This window comes from Rhagoletis zephyria, unplaced genomic scaffold, assembly GCF_001687245.7.
Source record: "Rhagoletis zephyria isolate East Lansing unplaced genomic scaffold, Rhagoletis_zephyria_1.1 Rzeph_scaffold_01669, whole genome shotgun sequence".
Taxonomy (NCBI): Eukaryota; Metazoa; Arthropoda; class Insecta; order Diptera; family Tephritidae; genus Rhagoletis; species Rhagoletis zephyria.
Genome location: NW_016158753.1, coordinates 29,910 through 47,638, shown reverse-complemented (window position 1 = coordinate 47,638; position 17,729 = coordinate 29,910). Strand labels below are relative to the sequence as shown.

General features: G+C 34.3%; 1 protein-coding gene across 3 annotated transcripts in view; it reads right to left on the bottom strand.

Annotated features, from left to right (window-relative positions):
* Positions 1 to 17,729, bottom strand: part of LOC108364778 (beta-glucuronidase) — a 57,099-nt gene that overhangs the window by 24,440 nt on the left and 14,930 nt on the right. Inside the window, exon 1 of one of the 3 annotated variants that reach the window (XM_017618618.1) lies at positions 5,708 to 5,944. The exons of 1 other annotated variant lie outside the window; for it this stretch is intronic. In XM_017618618.1, the coding sequence (XP_017474107.1) occupies positions 5,708 to 5,738 (31 nt within the window). In that variant the 5' untranslated portion in view covers positions 5,739 to 5,944. Of the gene's footprint in view, positions 1 to 2,111; positions 2,244 to 5,707; positions 5,945 to 17,729 lie in introns of those variants that run through there. One more of the 3 variants, XM_017618617.1, reaches the window with a different exon arrangement.

Sequence of the window (17,729 nt, the reverse complement as noted above, 5' to 3'; positions counted from 1 at the left end):
TGGTTACATGTGTATATCTTGGTAACCGCTGCACCAATTTCTTCCAAACTTGGCACAGTTGTTGGCCTTCGCACAGCATACCAAATGGCCGAAAATTTTAAAAATCGCTCAATAACCACGCCCACCTCCCATATAACGGTAATTTAGAGAAATACATAATCTTCGATAAATCATTAAATATTGAAGCTAATTTATTCAAAATTGATGCTTGCAACAATTCTTTACCAAGAAATACGTTTATGATAAAATTTTGGAAAATGGGCGTGGCACCGCCCACTTATGATCACATATAAGTATATCGGTAACCGTTCTACCAATTTGTACCAAACTCGGTGTGGTTATTGTGCTTGCCACATAAAAGCAAAACGTTGGAAATTATTGAAATCGGACTAAAATTACGGCCGCTTTTCATATAATGGTGAATTTAAGAAATGCTTTAAATTGCAATATTTCGAAATTGAACATATATCTTCCATACATCTGATTGTTCAGATATGGGATTTTACTGTAAAACTCCTTTATTTGAACAGCTAAAACCGATAAATTTCGTAAGATATTTTATAAATAATAATACAAAGTCTACTGAGAAAATCGTCAAAATCTATGCTGTATAAGCTTTATCTACTATAGCACTGATTGTTCCAGATACCCATGGGCGTAGCCAGGTAGGGGCAGGGGGGTGCTCGAGCCCCCCCCTAACTTTCAAATTTTCCTTATATATATATAAAGTAGTACCCTGAAATGCCAGCTTAATAGGGTCGAGCCGCCCCCAAAAGCTCACTTCGCTCATAATTTTACGAATTTGAGGTCCTATGAAAATACCTAAAATTTATATAAAGAAATAAAACCGATGAAAAAGTATTAGATGAGAGAATAAAAAATGAATACCGTCTTTTATTTTGGCTTCACTTAATTTTGGAAACACCACTTTTATATGACAAAATGCGTTGCTATTTACTTTAAATTTTTTTACAATTAGGGGTATTCTTGGAGTCTTGCAAAGCCCTTGCACGGTGCATGGATTGCACGAAAAAAACCGGTTTTCCTATAGGACAGCTTTGCAAACCGTGCACCTTTTGAAAGGGCTTTGCAGGATTGTGAGAATGCCCCTATAGTTTAACATATCCTAGGTTTAAATGCAGTGCTGGTAGGACAACATTTTGGCTTTGGCCAATGGGGCGTTTTCCTGCCTATTTGATCGAGAGACAGATGGCCATACTTTGCGATCATAGAAAACGTCTTATTAAAAAAAAGCGGTTCAGCAAATATTTTTGAGTTGTTTAGCCAAAAATAATATTTGTCCAAAAAATTCGTTTTCATAAAAACTTTTTATAACTCAGTAAACTTTCATCTGATTTTTTAAAATAAATACTCGTTTTACTCGCTGTAAAATTTAGTTTCATAATCATTTCAGGACTAGTGCGGTTTCTCATAAAATGGTGAGTAAAAATCTCACCAAAGTAGAAAAAAAGGTGTTTGCTGGGTTAATAAGTACACACAGATCTCTTAAGATTTCTTTATTCACATAAATATCTTTCGAAAGGCCCAAGTTTCTTCATTTTAAACCCGGCAATAACCGAAATTCGGTTCGGTTACAGGCTTATAAGTGCGAAAAATACGTAAAACCGTGTTTTTAACGGTAAATCATGATTTTGGAGGTGCTTGGCAAATTTCATATATCGATTCTGGTTTTACTCGAAAAGACCTACCAGAAAATATATATAACTTCCCAGATATTTTTTAGTATCGAACAGTGTTATTTTTAAAAAAATTATTTTATTTTATCCGTTGTCGATCAAATTATTTTCAGAAATTTTTTTATTATAATTTTCAATCTGGTAACTTGATTTCGATGAAAATGTCATAATCTCGGCAAAAGTCAAATGGCTAACATGGCTTCTAATGTCATTAAGTGAAACTATCTTTTTTTATACCATGCCGCCTTTCCCCACAATTTTGAAGTTCTACTGTACATCTCTAGCTGTATGCATTTGTATCTAGTAAGAACATTAAAGTTTAAGAGCAAACCCGTAATCATAAACCGTGCAGTTCAAAAAATTTTAATTACAAATAACATATACACAATTATTTAATTAATAACTATTACTTACTTGATCATTTTCAGGTTTGGCAAGTGTAATAACGACGATGACACGGTAGATGAGACAACCAGAAATTAAGTTTATACATAGATATACATAAGTGTGTATATACATTTGTACGTATGAGCGTGGGCCGAAAAACCGCATTTTTAGAGTTTTTATTGGTAATAGCAAAAATATAGTTCATTATGCTCTAAAAACAATCTGACAAGATGACAATTTTTGGTCAATATCTAGGCTCGCCCAAGTCCATCAAAGTTCAAGTGAAAAAAAACTTTGTTTCTTAGTTTACTTCCATATACCAAATTTTGTAAGACTAATACTTTCGAACATACTTGCAATTTTAGTAAAAACATGTATTAATTAATGTATTTGTGTTTTTTTTTTTGAGCACATTGAACTTTGATGAATATTGGCAGCCTATTACCAGTAAAAAATCTAAAAAATTCAGATTTTCGACCCTTGTTAAAGGCCAGTATGCAGCTCTCAAGAAAACGGTCAAGCAAAAATTGCCATTATTTCGTGTGTGACCACGGAAATTTGACTCTTTCATCAGGAAATAATGGAATGGGCATATATTTGTGTTGCAAACATGGGCTGCCTTGTGCTCTTTTTTCACAAAAAAACTTTAGAAAACCGTAGTAGAAAGCGGCGTTGAAAAATGCAATATAAACAACAATAACAACCATATGTATTGCATGAGTTTTAATGAAAAAAAGAAGTGTCCACATTTGCCGGCAGAACGTCATAACATTAAAAATCGAAAACGTCAGAAAAAGCATTGAAGTTTTAGGACCAATTTCAGATGAATATTGAAACGGCACCAAAGTTTAATTTTGGATGGTTATTTAAACGCCATTTAGCTTCCGTTAGGTTTAAGATCAACTTTATTTAAATATGCCAAACAAGTGGCAACATAGTTGCTTGTTCGTTGAAATTACTGTTGCATTTGTTTGTTTGTTTACATTTTGTGTTGAACAGTTGATTATTTGGAAATATTGATAAAACACCCTATATGTATATCAATCTTGGTTGTTTGGTACAAACACAGGGTTGCATAGCCAATATTCGCCATTTAGGTGATATAAAAATGAATTTTTGAAGTTAATCAACAATCTCTACTTAAATACACCATCTGAAATTGGGCCTCAGTGCCGTTTTCTCAAGTAGCGTTTAAAATTTATATGACCTTCAAACTAATTAGCTCAGATAGTAAGGTTTTCCGCATTAAAAAAAAAAATTAAATAAATAATAACAAAGAAATATAACAAGCATGAGGGTAAGATTTAATCCCGAGGATAAAACTGATTTAAACCTTACATTGGTTTCTTACTTTGGAAAGGTTTTGTAAAACTAAACATCTACTAGTTTATATGAAAAACAGTTGACAGATATCGTTATGAATTTTTTGAAAAAGTTCGGGTGAATTCCAAAGCATCAGTCTCTTTTATTTCCAAACCGCATTAGAAGAAAAAGTCTAACTTGCATAAAACTGTGGTTGCGCACATTTGACATTGCCCCGCGTCTCTACCTTCTACAGATTCTGCTAAAAAAGCTGTGGTAAGACAGAAACGTCAAGTGGAAACCGCAAATTTCCACTGTTAAACCACGGTGCAGCGAACAAAGGTGGCGCCGTCAGTGGTACCGCTACTTTGGTTTTGCCGATTTTGACAGTTGTGGTAACTTGTAAATAAACTTTGTTTACAAATCAGCGACAAAGAGATTTTTAATTATAAGTGAAAAATCAGTTTAAATGGTGTTAATTTGCAATTTGTGAGTGATTTTTAAGTTGAAGACTGCGTAAAAACTAATAAAATAAAGTGCCGTGTGTTAAATTTCGGCAGCCGTCAAGATGCGAGATGCGTAGATGCAAGTGCAGCGCTGCAACGAATCGATGCATTTTGTGTACATATGGCACGGTAAAACCGTTCTCGAAATGTATCTTTATTATTATATTGACAGGATTTCATCACAATGACTTCGCTTCTGCTCCAAGCATCCTCCTTTAGCAAGTTAACTAATCAATCCCGCTGAGATGCTACCGCAGTTTGCTGCATCAGCCTTAATTGCAAAGCAATGGATTGCACTAAAACGTTTGCTCTAATATATTATGTGTTAAAATTGCAATATTTTCGCATTTAACAAAATTAAAACACGTTTTTCGCTGTAAAGTGAACTGTTTTGGCAGTTTCAACTCTTTCTTCTTTTCGCTCTATTCTTTGTTTACTTGTGGTGCACAAATGTCAACGGCCAGGACGGCGCAATCTTGTATTCTATCATTCTTGCTGTTAAACCATATCTGTCTTGCCGAATTTCTCACCATCGCTGTCTTAACATCAGCTGTCATTTCGTAGTTTGACTACTCAGTTTTCATTTTACCGCGCCATCTACATTGGGTACAGATCGATCTGATTGGCTTGATTCCGTTTTGCAAGTGATATGTATGTTAAGACAGCAAGCATGAAAAAAACGGGACAAAGTTAAAACAGAAATTTGACGGTTGCTAAGACACATTTATTAGAAAATGGAGACGTGGGGTTACAATCTACTGGAGTTTGGAGATAAAAGAGACTGATGCTTTGTATTTTGACATTTTGGAATGCAGCCTCCATTTCTGCCTTCGTATGTATGTATATAAAAAAGTTTTTGGGGTAATGACGTTCTTTCAGCAAACCAGCGATATATCTATACCTACATGTGCTTATAGATATGTATATGCATGTGAAACAGGGTGGCCCTTAAAACATCAACATCTAAATTTTGTATGGGACTCCTTTTCTACGTACAAAGTAAAGACATCCATGAAAATTTCCAAATAATATCCTGAGGCCGCTTCCATGATTCGAAAATGTTAATTTTTTTTTGTCGCAAAAATTTAGAGACAACTATGATTTTTTAACCGTTTTATTGATCGGACTTGCCAAGATCGGACTTGAAAATATTCATTTTGCACTCAGGAAGTCCATACCAACTTCACATGTACATATTATTTGTAAACCAGTTTAATTTAGAGCTTAGAGAACAGTTTAAAAAAGCTGCACACTTACGAACTTACACAAATGACAGTCTTTTGAGCACAGTTATGTGAATTGTTATCTAATATGTAAAATTTATCAGATCGAATTTTTTTTCAAACCTTGGGTGTAAATCCTTATTTTGTATATAGAACAAAATAAGGGGGTATCCCATACAAAAATTAGATTTTCATTTTTTAAGGCCCACCCTAATGCGTATACACTTTTAGGAATTTACATACATACATATGCATTTACAAAGGTATGTGCAAACGCATCGTATCAGCTGTTTCTACATAAATTCAGAGAGGAAACAGTGACGAAACTAAACGTGCACTAGTCAAACACAAATAAAGCAAAGTACGTGTGCGTTGATTAGACCGCCAACACGACGGAGCGAATCATTAGTTGGAATGAGTACTCATCACAAAATGCGAATAACACAGCTAGACAAATGATGTCATATTTCTTATTAAATGGAAACAAGTTTTATTTTAAAACAAATCGGTATGTATGTATGTGCATACATACAACAAAATGCAATCAATGAGTTGTTATTGTTGCGGAAAAACAAGGTATTTTAGAACAAACATGATATCAAACGGCGCACTCCCCAGCCCATAATACATCTATGTACATATATAGGTATGTATGTATGTGTCGCGGTTAGAATTAGACAACGTCTGCGACAACAGTTGATTTGGATTTTTTCACGATAAAGCAATGTTGAAAAATTTTTATATCATTAGATAGCGCTGATTCCGTATTTCGATAAATATAAATTTGGAACTCTTCACTAAATAACCGCACGGCTTCACGTCAAATTATGAACTAATCACATGCAAAAAGAATTGTTGTGGTGAATATATATACGTATTATACCAGCTTACACACTATTATCATTCGGTTTTAACCCATTAGGGTTGGAGAGGTCGAGTGTTAGTAAATAAGCTCATTGGAAAGCTCATAGCAAAAGTTTAGCGTAAACACCAACCGCATTATTATTACTAAGGTTATGAAAGCAGGGTGGACACGATGATTATTTTTTTCCAATCCGTTATCTATTTTCTGCAGATAAAATTATTTATTTGGTCAACAAACATGCCTGCTTTGATGAAGGATAACAGCCAATTTTCGGCTTTATCAATCTATCCATCTCATTTCCTAACGAGATTGCAGCCTTGAGTATACTTTTCATTTTACACATTGTAAACTTAGTTAAAACATTATTTTGAAATTTTAAACGTAAGTGGGATTTCGCCTTCTTGATATAAGCATATTAATTGTGTAACAGTGTTTATCAATCTGATCTGTTCTGGAGTGTGTCTTTAACCGACCATTCGTATATCAAGGGCCAACAGTAACAATTTGCACAAAGTTGCAGTCAAATTATGGTAAAAAGTCGCAAATTTTGTGTAGTTTTGGTGACAAAAATTTAAAATTTTAAGCGTAGTAGCCACAAATCTCACAAAAAGGGTAAATTTCCAAATATGGGTGAATGGCGGGTTCCTGGTGGAAGCGAAGGATGAGGCTTTCATCAAATACGCGCGGACCTGATGTGAAGATCAAAAACCGAAAATTACTGATGCCTTAACCCCCAAGTAGACTGAACCGACAAAGCACAAAATACCCGATGAAATAAAAACGCTAAATACACCATATGCCTGCTTCAATTACTTTATGGAAGATAGTATGTTGGAGATGATCGCAAATTTTTCAAACTTGATTAAAAGATCAAAGAACATCAACGCCACATTTAGTGTTACCCCTTTGGAAGTGCGTCAATATATTGGCATTTTGATATATACATACAGTATATCCTTACCCAAATGCAGAACATTGCTGGGTAAAATTCTCTTGATGCTATCAGATCAACAATGACATCAAACAATTTTTTCAAATACGTGCACGCTTGACTTTCAACGATTTTTCACTAACGAAAAAAAAGAACGAACCTGGATACGATACCTTAATTTAATTGCGCCCGATTACTAATAAATTAAATGAAAGACTCGACTCCGTTCGAAAGAATCCACGTTTGTAAGTTGACAGACAGTATATGCCAAAGAAGCCACATATGTAAATGGGGTATGAAGCTCTTTGTACTATGTGATTCCAGTGGTTTTTTAATCGCTTTGAGGTATATACCGGTGCGGGTGATAATATAGTTACAGCTGGATATCCTGATCTAGGTGCAACATCAAATGTGGTCGCTCGTCTTTCAACAACAGTTCCAAGGGTCATGAATCACATAATTTACTTTGGCAACTATTACACATCTATACCTCTAGCTGTACTGTTACGATCTCAAGCAATCCTTTGTCTTGGTACCTTGCTACTGTAAAACGAGATCGTATGCCGAATTGTAAACTTCTAGCTGATGCAGATACAAAGATGTGACGAGATGAATCAATCGAATTTGTGGGTTCTGATTATGGAGTAGAAACCACAACAGTTCAATGGAAGGACAACAAAAACGTTCGCTTATTGACATCTTACGTCAGAATTAAACCACTTTTAAGCAATGACAATTCCCCTATTGCAGATGTTCGTTATGATCGTAAAAAGAAAGAGTACATAGCAATTGATTGCCCTGAAATTATCAAAGGTATGGGTTTCAATCATACCCTATAACATCTATGTATAGAACAAATCTTTTGATATCCATATTATATACAGATTATGTACAATCGTCATATGGGGGCGTTGATTTAATGGACAGCCTGTTGGCCGCTATCGTATACGGATAAAAACCAACAGCTATTCACATGGTTTATTTTATAATTTTCTAGACATGGCGGTGGTGAATTCATATCTGTTATATCGCAGAATTCATGGAGAAGACAAAAGAATTTAATTAGCTGATTTTCGTATCGCCGTTGCAGAGGTGTTATGCGAATATACAGATCTTGAAACACGAAGTGTAGGAAGGCCATCCACTGTTGCGGTGACCGCAAAACGTAAGCCAACGAAATCTTACCTACCCCCGGATGAAGTTCATTTGGATCAGACCAGCCACTGGCCCAAGTTTGTTGACAGGAAATCTTATAAGACGTGTAAATTGCCATCATGCAAATCTGAAACTCAAGTTGTGTGCTCAAAGCGTCAATTGCATTTATGTTTAACTAATACTAATAATTTTTTTTATGCGTTCCATAAAAATGCAAATACAGTAAGCCCCGCTTAAGTACCTCACAAAAAATGTCAGATTTTTGATGTACTTAAACGGGTTGGGTATTTAAAAGAACACGCTTAAGTACCTCGATGCGGGTACTTAAGTAACGTCTGGAGACGGGATACATTTTTCAGTGCATCGGCAAGCCCGTCTAAAGACAAAAGTTTGAGAGCAAATCACTTCATTTGTAGGTGACTCAGATCAAATCACCATGCGAATCACGAACAAATCGTTGTCTTCTCTAATTTTTATCGATGACGGGCAGATCTTTCCAACGCAGAGGTGGCCGTCCTCTTCCTCTGTTACCAGCATCGTGGCCCGCGTTGAATACTTTCAGAGTACGAGCGTTTCTATCCATGTATATCTATAATACGTGTACCGAATTTTAACCAAATCGGACCATAAATAAGATATTTTCTAATAGATCGGTCCCTGGTCCACCTATCAGAAAAAAGTATCCTACATATCTCAGACGATCTTCAAAGGAGACACAACTCAAAATTACACTTTACCTTAGGATTTTTCAAAAAATTATAATAAAAATTTCTCCAACTTTTGCTGAAGGGTAAATAACAGCTGTGTGTAAATTTTTAGTGTATAATTTCAAAAATGCCAAATTTTGAGTTGTGTCACTTTTGAAGATCATGTGCGATATATGGTACATCTACGTGAAAAATTTCCAGAAAATCTCATCATAAATAAGGTTTTTTCAGACAGACCGGTCTCGCTGATCCACCTACCGAAAAAAAGTAAATTTTTGGGCCCTTGAAATGGTGGTTGCTGATAGCTATTTATAAACAAAATTTCATGAAAATTGGAACTGCCGTTCCCGGGTTTATTATTGTTTATTGATGTGGTGAAATTGCCTGTTTGTGGTAGTGCAAATTAAAAAAAATTTGGGCACAAAAAAAATAAAGTCAGCATATAGACAAATCAACACCAAATACGTTTTTGATTTTATCTTTGCTTAATTATTCGTGTTTACTGGAGTTAGCGAACAGCGCACATATACACTAACAACAAAACAAATGAACAATCGATTTATTCGTTTTTGATTTATAGCAGTTTTAAAAACGATTTCATGATTTTTACCACATTTTGGTATATGGACACGAACTTTTTATAGGTTCCCCCAAATAATATTGAAATTAGCCTTCCCAGATAGATAGATAGACCAGTTTTGATGTTATTGTGTGGAACTTCAGCGCCAGAAAGGCCGCCTGATTGTCCGACTTAATGCAGATGTTTTAGAAATTACGCCTTTTCTGAGGAATTATCTGTCACAGATCTCCATCCAGTGTTGCCATTGTGCTGCTTTTGTAGCTAGATTTAGCTCTTTATTTTTCTATTTAGCTCCGAAAATTGGCTTTTAGATCCTAGCTCTTTTTTTTAGCTCTTTTCAAATTTATCTAGCAGTTTTGTAGCTCCAGAAAGTTTTAGTTGTATTTGGTATGTATATTCAAAAACTTAAGCGTTGATAAAATGGAAAATTTCGAGATGCAGTGTAACCACCATAAACTCTTGGATCTAGGTTAAAGAATTCAAAAATTAATTAAAAGAAAATCCTTTTTCTGATAGCGTGGATTTTGTTTTACTTACTAATTTTACCTTTAAGGAGAGCTGGAAGTAAAACTTTCCGGAAAATTTTGCGAAAAAATTTTTCAATTCAAATATCTGAAAGTACAGACTTTAACAAGTTGTAAGGTATTTTTGGTTCACTGTTATAAGTGCCATAGCAACGAATTCGAAATATATGCACCTTATTTTGGTTTTAAAAGATTTTTTCAGCACTTAAACTTATAAAATTCGTTGCTTTTATTAAAAGTGCCAATAATGTAAAAACCACCTTACGTCAATAAATGCTCAACCTTAGCAAAAATATGTAGCTCTTCATTTTAGCTACTATTAGTATTATTTAGCTCTTTTACCGACCGCTTTAGCTCCAAACGAAATTTTTCTCTGGCAACACTGTCTCTATCCCATGAGTCTCCGCTTGGAAAATGGTAGAGTAATTGTTATCGATATTTTAAAATTTGACCCAAATATAGCAGCTCCAGTTTTCCCATCTTCAAGTTTTGAACCTTCAGTGTACCAATGTTCATCTCCTGGGTAGGTGTAAGAGTTTCTTATACTCCAGTATGCTCGGGCTGTAATAGATACCTAATACCTACCTAATAGAAATGACTGGTTGTGGAGCTACTGCGACCCTCATAAGCATTATGGGGTAATTTGGAATTTCATTAGGACCTTCATGTGGCCTGTCAAGTTTTCGGTTTTTAATTCGGATGTAGTTAGAGGTATTTTGCATCATTTGAAAGACGTATTCTATTGTAGCCCAGAGTAAATTCCTTCATGAATAACATTTTTCTCAGGGTAAACGGAACCAGAGTAGTTTTAGGAGGATAAATGGATAATGCTTTGGTGTCACATCATCTTTGCGTAATGGAGATCGGGTCGCCATACAGCCCTGTTACACAGATCATCAGATCGTCTGAAAAGCCTTGTGTTGCGAAACCGTGATCGTTCACCATGAAGAGGAGTTCGTCTGTAACCATAGTCCACATGAGAGAAGAGAGTACACCCCCTTAAGGGCAATCACTTATGGCTGTACTAAATTCTTTTGTGTTTCTAAAGGCACAAAGGGCTATGTTCTTGGACTCCAGATGACAGTTAAATGGATTTTCCTGGTTGATAGGCAAATTAGTTCTTATTCAGTGGTTGTTCCGTTGGGTTGGCTTCTCTGGTGTGTTAATCCATGCCTTTAAGGATGAAGACCTCCGTCCATCTACTGTATCACGTAATTTTCTTCCGTATGATGTTCGATCCGGGAACGGATGTTCATCACGAACCGAAGGAACTCGACTTACGCTACTCCTACTGCACCCTGCAAACGGCTGCAAACGTATGGTGAAAAATCCCTCACTCTCATCATTGGTCTCCGTCGGCCAATTCGTTGTATATTTGGCATAGCCACAGCGCCGTATTCAATACACTGGTTAAAAAAAAAAAGTTTCTACATATTGAACCCAACCTCTATATCCCTATGTTAATCGACGCGCTGAACGTGAAGCAGTTAGCTCCCATCACGTCAGTTTCGAGGTCATTTCAAAGTCAAGTTTGGTATATGTAAGATTTAAGACTCGCTAAACCCGAATCCGAGGTCCGTTTACCTCCATAATGTCAGGATCAAGATCATTTGAGGGTCAAATAGAACACAAAATTTATTGAATAAAAAAAAATTTTTCTTTCGTTTTTGTTGTCGCTAAATTCGAGTATGGGGATCCCTTTATTCCGGAAGGTCATCTAGAGGTCATGTCAAGGTCATCCCAAGGTCAGTTTTTATTGTATTGAATTTTCAGTTTTTTTCAAGGAATAATTCCCGTGACGTGATGGAGGCTAACATACCTCGTATCATCAATCATATTAAATTCGACTATTCGGGTTCCCCTACAGAGCCTCATTTAAGGAGAGTAATGTGGGCACACAACTTGGCAAAACCATTTTGGTGTGGCACTATTCTTCATTTCATAGCACATTGTCTTTTGTAGAAAATTCCAAGCCATTGCAACTTTAAAACGAATTTTCTTCCCAAGCAGGTTTTTCAAAACTTTCGAAATTACAACAGCGAGTAGACGTAAAATAGTTTAATTATTACATTCATGTGTTAAAATTATTAACTGAGCAATAACTCATGCGTGGTAATTCAGCAAGTCGCTATACATTTTATAAAGTTTGCTAAGGCAATTGATCTCTATACTAGTCGCTTTCTGTCTGCTTCCTATACGCTGTAGTAACGCTCTTATATACCTGCTAGCACTTATGGCAACTCTGGAATCAGGGAAGCCAACTCGTGGGGAATCCCCAATTTGAGGGGAATTTCAGTTTGTGTGGGGAATCGGGGAAATAATCGTTTTTGTGGGGAATTTCAGTTTACGTGGGAAATCGGGCGTTGAACTTTTTTTTGTCAGGAATTAGGTGTAAACAGAATTTTTCCTTTTGTTGCTTCACTAATTTCATAATGAGTTAAAAAAGTGGTATAAGAAATGCAACTACAAATAAAAGTACTGATAATGTAACCCTGCACATTATACACAATAAACCTGTAATTTTTTAGAATTTTCTTGGACACATTTTTATATAACGAATAAACAATTTATTTTTATATGGAAGAAACCCGCAAAACCTTCGGTAAAGAAATTCTAAAAAAAAATTTAGTCACTTCAAACTTGTTTTTTATTAATATACTAGAATTGAGTGGGCTACAAAATTTTCGAAAATCTTTATAGAAAATCGAATTAAAAAAGTTTGTTGAATTTTTTTTTAAATATTGCACAAAGTTTGGAATTTGGATTTGTATGGGGTTTGTTAAAGAATGAACCATATTAAAAAAATAACTCAAATTAAAAAAAAATTAAAAATAATTGTGAAAACTTGTCAAAATTCGTGTCGACAAAGGTTTTCTCGACCACTGTATGTGTGTAAATATTATACAAATGTACATTTTTTGTTCTTTAGTTGTTAACTAACTTTATAAACGTTTGGTTTGGTTAATGAATACATATGTAGATGAATTACATTTAAAAGTACAGAAAATTTTTAAGCAAAAAACAAATTCGACTTCTATTCTCTTATACAAATTTAATAGTACCGTTAATATCTTCATAAGGCAGTTAAGTAATAATTACCGATTTAATTTTTTTTGTTTAAAACTGCTAAATGATTAATTACCATTACTTCCACTTTTAAATTAATAATTACCGATTAGTATTAAAAATAATCAAAAAATAATATTTTTATCCAATTGCCCACTGGCTGGAATTTCAATTTTTTGACATAAATTCTAAAAACAAAGTTATCATTTACAAACCTGGAACATATGTTCTTCATGCTATTAGCAAGTTATGGTAAAACTTTTGGGCCGACCAGATAACCCCTACACCCCGCCTTCCCCTCTCCCAATATATAACGTTGCTTTTGAACGATGACCTTTTTCAAACCTTTTTTAAAACTTGCTTAAACCCCTTTAGCGTGGCACCCATATTGCGATACATATTTCAATTACCTTATCGCCACAATTCAGGTTGAATTTACTTGTTTAAACATGTGGCAACCCTACTAAATATAGTTTTGAATAAAGCCTTTCAAACGTATTTCGATGGATACCAATCTCCTTCAAATACCTCAAAAATAGCTTAAAAATTCAAACTTAAGATTTCTTAGCACTCTTTCTTTTCGAATTTTCAAACAGTGGGCAACCCTTACAAAAAAAAAAATTTATTGCACATCTATAGGCCAAACTTTTAACACCTTCTTTTTTGTAAATTGAAGGAACTGTGCAAATCTGATGTCATTAACAAAAAATTCGTATGCATCGGCGTAGCCAGAATGAAATTTATGGGGGGGGGGGGCTCGACCCTATTAAGCTGGCATTTCAGGGTACTATTTTATATATATATATAAGGAAAATTTGAAAGTTAGGGTGGGGGGGGGGCTCGAGCACCCCCCTGCCCCTACCTGGCTACGCCCATGTTCGTATGCATATGATTTTTGAAAAGGCTGCAACCCCACTAAAAAATAAAACCTTATTGCATATCCGCGGACCGTATCCTTTTACTTTGCACCTCATTTTTAGTCCAACTAACTGTGAAGATATTATAATTTTTGAAATGGTCATTTGACACTTCATTTTCTGTAATCCAACAAACGGTGCGGATCTTATAATTTTTTAGACAGATGGCAACCCTATAGAAATTCTCAGGCCGAAAGATAATACATCGATTAAAAAATGTTATCAAATTCGTTTAGTAGTTTTCAAGATTAACGTCAGTGTTGCCACATTACACGGTTTCCGGCTAGATTTAGCCGGTTGCGATAGCTAACAGCCGGAGAAAATTTGGTTTAGCCGGCAACCGATTTGTTAGCCGTTTTTAGCCGATTTTGTTATAGGCTTTATTTTATTAAAATTCAAATATGCTTCCATTTTTACAAGTTTAGCGACCCAAAATCTATTAGAAATGGCTAGCCTTATCTCGAAGAAAATTTTCATGTCAGACTGTTATATAAAATTGAAAGAAAATTTTTTCTAATCCGAAAAGTCCAAAAATACTGGGCTGATTTCAATGATTTTTATTTTAAGCGAATATACAGTGACCCAAATTCATATAAACTGGGGCGTGAGATTTTAGCAAGTTTTGGCTATTTTTTTAGTTTATTTAATGCTTATTTTTTTTTATTAAAGTGTCGCTGATTACTAAAAAAAACACCATTTAAATCCAGATTTCATACTTTATGCAAAAATTATGAAAATTCTGCAAATTTTCGCAAAAATGTTTAACTTTTTAGCTAGCATCTTTAAAAATTAAATATTTTGGTAAAATAAAGTGCAAATTTAAAGTAACTAGCACATTCGGTTGGTTTTTGACAATTTTAATATTGACAGTCTTCCGCATTTTCCTGCATATACAAGAAATTGTCGAACATACTTTGTATGGGAAAATGCGTAGCACCGTCATACAAATAAACAATGCCAAAAACCAACGGTAAGTTCTTAAATTTTGCACCTTGTTATACTAAAATTGAATAGACTATAAAACTGGATACCATAATCTTAGTGAAATTTGGCAGAATTTTCATAATTTTTGCACAAAGTTTGAAGTTTGGTTTTACATGGTGTTTGTTAAGTTTTTTATATATTTTTATAAGAAAAAATAAACATTAAATAAACTAAAACTAAATATCGCGTCCCGCTTCATATTTGGGTCACTGTATTTTTTCCTAAGAAGGACGTAGCGGGGGTTTCTTCATTTTTTCATTTTTGTTACGAATGTTTTAAATTTAAGTGTAAGGTTTTATTCGAAACGCTTAGAAAATAACGAAATAAAGCAAAGCTCTCTAATTTTATTAGGCATGTGCAGAGAGTGAGCAGGTCATTAAAAACGGGAACGTAATTGTTAAAAACTTAAAACGCGACCAGCTTTTTCGATATAAATGAATGGCGTTTACTTTTCTCGAAATAATATTGCCCTTTTTTCCTCAGCCCTTTCACAAACGTGCAATACTTTCTACTAATATAGCCATTTTGCAGTACAAAAAGTAACCTAGTGCAAATGTTATAATATAAGAAGGCAAACTTTTTCAATAAAAAGGAAAACGCCATAAGTGTGGAATTGATCTTTATCTAAATAATACGGACATGACTTTTGATGTAAAGCTACGTATAACGACGTTTCTTTGTTATACAAAAATTATTTCTATTCAATTTACCAGTCTCTGTTTTTGAGATTTATTTAATGAATTTACTAGTCTTTCTACTTGTGATTTATTTAAATAAAAATTGTGAATTTTAGTTGAAACATGCCGTTTATAGCCGCTTTCTTTTTGCCAATTTAGCCGGTCGGACTAAAAAGTTCTGGCAACACTAAGGAGAATACATAGATTTCTAAGTTCGCTTAAAATGTTAAATTTTGGGAAAATGAGCAAAATCTGTTAAAAAGAAACGTTGATATTATGTATAACAAAGAACATAATATATATGTATATAGATAAATAAATAAAGATATATAAAACAAGTAANCATTTATGTATACATTTGTCTATATCTATCTCGATTCGTTTTGGCTGTTACAAACAACCGTTATGTGAACAAAATTAATATACCCTTGTGCACAAGTGCGCTCGGGTATAAAAAATATATATATACATACATATATATATTAGACCACGTAAAAAAAACTGCCATGCGACCAGAATAAGACTCAAATTTTAGCATTTGTTATAGTAATGATCCTGCATGAATCTTCCCTCTCTAGGACAATTCTAAGAGGTCCCGCGTCGCGCGTTTAGTTTTCCAATAGGAATTACACGTAAGAAATTAATTTCTTGCCTTATGCGATCAATATAATTTTCTGGGATCAATGAAAAGTCTAGAAACTGTAAGAATATATTGACTACATGCCATTTAAGTATTGTGCAGGCTCAGATTGTTGAAATTCCTTAATTATCCTTTTTTAATCCCTTTTTCTATTTGGGTCAAATCGAGTATATGAGCAAATTCCACCAGCTGTTTTTTTTGTTAGTGTCACCCTTTCTCTCGGCAAAAAACGCTTAAGCATTCTTCTTACATTTATTTCAATCAATGGGGTTCCGTAAACAAGTACAATAAGAAACATCTCAAGTATATGAACAATTTTGCCCTTAAAACGTTTATTTAGGCGAAAAAGTACTGAATTTAATAATTTTTTCATTGTCACTCGAAAAAATCATAACTGGTTTTTTAATAACTTTGGGAAGTTTTCAAATATAATGCTCATGTTTGAGAACATATGAGGTGCTACAAATAAAGTTAAAGACATTTTTGGGCATACACATACATACGTACGTAAACGAAATTTAAAAGCATATCTTATGGCTTATAATTAGAGCTCGGATATTTATGCATGTGATTATTTTTGCTTAACATCACAGAAAGTCCGGACCTGAGTAGAAANACAGTTGTTGGTCTTGGTATAGCATACCAAATGGCCGTAAATTTTTAAAATCGGACAATAACCACGCCCACATCACATATAACGGTAGTTTAGAGAAATACAAAAGCTTCGATAAATCAGTAACTATTAACGCTAATTTATTCAAAATTGATACTTGCAACAATTCTTTACCAAGAAATATGTTTATGGTAAAATTTTGGAAAATGGGCGTGGCACCGCCCACTTATGATAACATATACATATATCGGTAACCGTTATACCAATTTGTACCAAACTCAGACTTTCTTACTTGTTATATATATTTTGCATATTTCCTACAAATAAATTATTATAAGCATGTCACTTTGATGGCAGCTCTTGTTAACTCCGCACGCCACATACTGACCTCCTTCTGCCTCAATAGTGATGGCCAGCTACGCCAGCATAGAACAAATCTAATTTATTTGTGGTATGTAAGCAAATGCAAGCGATGCGGNTTTCAAATATAATGCTCATGTTTGAGAACATATGAGGTGCTACAAATAAAGTTAAAGACATTTTTGGGCATACACATACATACGTACGTAAACGAAATTTAAAAGCATATCTTATGGCTTATAATTAGAGCTCGGATATTTATGCATGTGATTATTTTTGCTTAACATCACAGAAAGTCCGGACCTGAGTAGAAACTCATTATAGGAAGAAGTGAGTTAATTTGGACCTATTATGTTTTGCATATTTTCACATGTTTTGCATATTTATTAATTTTGTTCACATAACGGTCGTTTGTAACAGCCAAAACGAATCGAGATAGATATAGACAAATGTATACATATATGCTCAGAATGAATAGAGAAATCGATTAAGCCATGTCTGTCTGTCCGTCCGTCTGTCCGTCTGTCCGTCCACACTATAACTCGAGCAAAAATTGAGATATCTCAACGAAATTTGGTATGTAGGTTTCCCTTAA